The sequence below is a fragment of the Brachyhypopomus gauderio genome, chromosome 14 (assembly GCF_052324685.1).
Source record: "Brachyhypopomus gauderio isolate BG-103 chromosome 14, BGAUD_0.2, whole genome shotgun sequence".
NCBI classification, from domain to species: domain Eukaryota; kingdom Metazoa; phylum Chordata; class Actinopteri; order Gymnotiformes; family Hypopomidae; genus Brachyhypopomus; species Brachyhypopomus gauderio.
In genome coordinates this window covers 18,324,889-18,328,260 of record NC_135224.1, presented here as the reverse complement: position 1 = coordinate 18,328,260, position 3,372 = coordinate 18,324,889, and the positions used below count along the sequence as shown (strand labels likewise).

At 36.6% G+C, this 3,372-nt stretch overlaps 1 gene segment (V, D, J or C); it reads right to left on the bottom strand.

Annotated features, from left to right (window-relative positions):
• Positions 1 to 935: 935 nt before the first annotated feature.
• On the bottom strand, positions 936 to 3,161 carry LOC143474590 (T cell receptor alpha variable 13-2-like). The segment is given in 3 exon segments: positions 936 to 1,352; positions 1,713 to 1,749; positions 3,151 to 3,161. Coding segments are annotated over 3 exon segments (465 nt in total).
• Between the last annotated feature and the right edge of the window lie 211 nt (positions 3,162 to 3,372).

Below are 3,372 nucleotides of genomic sequence, written 5' to 3'. Positions count from 1 at the left end.
TCCATCACCAGTGTGGAAAGTCAACTCAGGGCAGAGTCCCAGAGGTGCAGCCAGCAACGCACGACTAGAGGCTCTCAGTGCCAGTCAGTACCAGTGCCAGTTGCTTCCCAACTCTCCTGTCGTCACTGCGGACGGACTTGCCTCCACCGCATAGGATTATACTCGCACGAGAGAAGTTGCCGGGGTCGTCATACTCCCCAGGAGTGACCGCCATACATACATTAAGCAGATTATCTAATGTACATTTATTTACGTGACACATTATTCACAATTGAAACTTTATTGTAAAACCTTCTTGAATGATGTTTTGTCTGTTGGTTATCTCTACAATTCTTGACTTAATTCCAAAGTATTTTTAATCTTTTGCTTGAACTGTGTATAAAACAAACATGATATTGTTGCGACATGTAAAGGCTCTCCTAAAGGCACATTTTCATATTAAGAGCATATTTCATATAAGAACATATTTCATATTTGTCTTATTTGTATTTATGTACCTTATCTATATATTTTTGTTGTGGTTACATAGTTTACATTTTCAGTTTCAAAGTTCATAATAATCAAAAATATGATTTGTTTTATTCAGTAATGTTTGCATGAAATCAGCACTCAAAATGTAAAAGGTTTCAATCAGTGCATTTTTTATTAATCTTGTGTAATGGCACACAAATTCTATTAATTCAGACTTTAGACAACAGGAAGACAGCAAAGAAAAATGTGTAACATTTTCAAGGTGCAGTCTGTTCTTCAGCAGTATCTGCTACGGTAAACCCATCTTAGGTGTCTGAAGCTTCAGTGCAACCTGATTGGTAGATTAAATGGTGATCAGGTTCCATGCAAGAGATCTGATTCTTCAAACACAGTACTGAATACATGCATTGAGAACATATTCATGTAAAATGATGTGTATATTTTGCTATTAAATAAGGTTTTGTTCAGGTTGTTGAGATTTGACTCATTGAGATATTTTTGTGCAGATGATCATAGTTTCCTGTCACTGTGGGCTGCAGGGCACAGTAGTACAGAGCAGAGTCTGATACTGCAGCAGAGGAGATCACCAGATCCACATGATTTTTATCTTCATTTACTAATGCAGACACTCCTGGTACTGGGGGATCAGCTTTTAGTTCAAATTTACCTTCATCAATCAGATAAAGAAACTGTGGTTTGGATCTGGAATACTGACGATACCACAGCAGATAATCAGTTGTATAAGATCCATTGTACTGACAGGAGAGGGTAACAGGATTTCCTTGTAGGACATTTACAGTGGAGGAGACTGGTCCTATTCCCTCTCCAGAACTATAACCTGCTGAAGAGATTAAAAGACAAGAGGGGAAACATGTCAGGATTAGTTTGGTTTAGTAAATATTAACCCTCCTTTATTATATAAAACCTCCAGTTCATTAAATGTTTTGTTCATCCAGTGCATGATGATCTGTTCCTGTTCTTGAATTGTCCAGTGATCATGTGCAGCTTACCTAAAATGAGAAACAGAAGCCAGTGTCCACTAACACATGCCATGACTGAACTGCAGACTCAGTTTCTGATACAGATTCTCCTTTTCTTCATCTTCCCTTAGAACAACCCAGTGTCACATCATCTGCAGTTTCAGGAATTCTAGATGAACGCTGCCCCCTTCTGGAGGGATTACTGAATTACTGTGTATCAGGAGGAAACCTTTATCATCACACACTACATGATTAATTAATTGTAGTTACAACTGTTTTCACCACCACAAACAGAAAACTGATTTAATATTTAAAGAATTAGAAATCTGATAAATTATGTCTTTGAATAGAAGTATCATTGTATTCATTTGTTCAAATACTCTTATAACAGGAGGTTAATAAGAGAAGGTGTCTGTTGAATTGAGAATGACAGCAGCTTGTAATAACACTGATGTGGACAATAGTGGTGTTGACAGTTCATCACTACACTCCAACTGTTCACCTGTAAAAAGCTTCTATAAGTTAAATAATAAAATGGCCAGTAAATGTACATCATCTGTACAGCTGCAAGGTGAAGGTTTCTAGTAGTACAGTGGCTGTTAAACAGTTATTTATGTTCTGTCTTTTAATGACAAATGTTTCAACAGTATTTCATACATTTATCCAAATCTTCGTTGACTACCTACATTAGTTCTTTCTACTAAAGCTGTCATTTTGTTGGAACATGTTTTTGTACAGTGTATCTGGACTTCCTGTCACTGTGGGCTGCAGGGCACAGTAGTACAGAGCAGAGTCTGATACTGCAGCAGAGGAGATCAGCAGATGTAAAAGGCTTTTACTGTTTTCAGTTATAGCTGATAGACGAGGAAGATGAGAGGCAGCACTTTCAGTACTGTATGGAGAAATGGAAACAATAAACTCTGGTCTTGAAGTGGGATACTGGCGATACCAGTAAAGATAATCAGGTTTGTCTTGATAATTACACGTTATAATAACATCATCCCCTTCTGAGACGTGTTTGTCTCTTGTAAGTGGTTGTATTGTCTGTGCTGACATCTCTCCTGGGGAAGAAATATGATAAAGAAAATTCCATAAAACAGCTGTTGTTTGTTGCAATGTGCAGCATTAATGTTCACTAATTTAAACGAACAATAAAATTAAAGTTTGACAATTTTTACTTATCAAACCATTATAAAAAGCCAAACAAAACAAGAAGGAAAATATAAAGATAAACTCACCTAAAAGTGTGAGTAGGAGAGAAAGTGTAAAGAGCAGCATGATGATGGAGATGTGAAGTGAGTGAAAACCAAAGCTGAATGGGATTCATGTAGTTTTATACTGAGATACAGAGCTCCACCCTTACAACACCCATACTGCTCCACCATTACACCACCACTCGCTGCTCCACCATTACACCACCTCACACTGCTCCACAATTACACCACCTCACACTTGTGATCACAGTACACTTCCCATTTGATCAGAGTAGGAATATTGGACACACATCCAGATAAAAATATGTAATATGTAACCATCATGGAAGTTTATTCATGAAGCTCAAAGCATGGAAAGTGCGCTAATTTTAATAAAATATATATAATCAATTGAGGTTATTTAATAATGAAAGCATGGTGAATGAATTATTCACATGCTAACTAGAATCACTGGAAAAAAATTGAAAATCATTTCCTTTTAACACAAAATGATCATGTTTTAATACAAACTGTCTTATTACAAAATTTACTAGTCAGGACAAGTTAAAGAGAACTTCATAATCACCTTATTAGGCAGACATGATGCTGATATACTGTAGAAATATTGATATATAATGTATGCATTGAATCATTTTCATGTGGGATCACAAGCCATTCACTTCATTAGATGTAACCTGTATGAGACAGTGCCTTATAAGGACATCCTG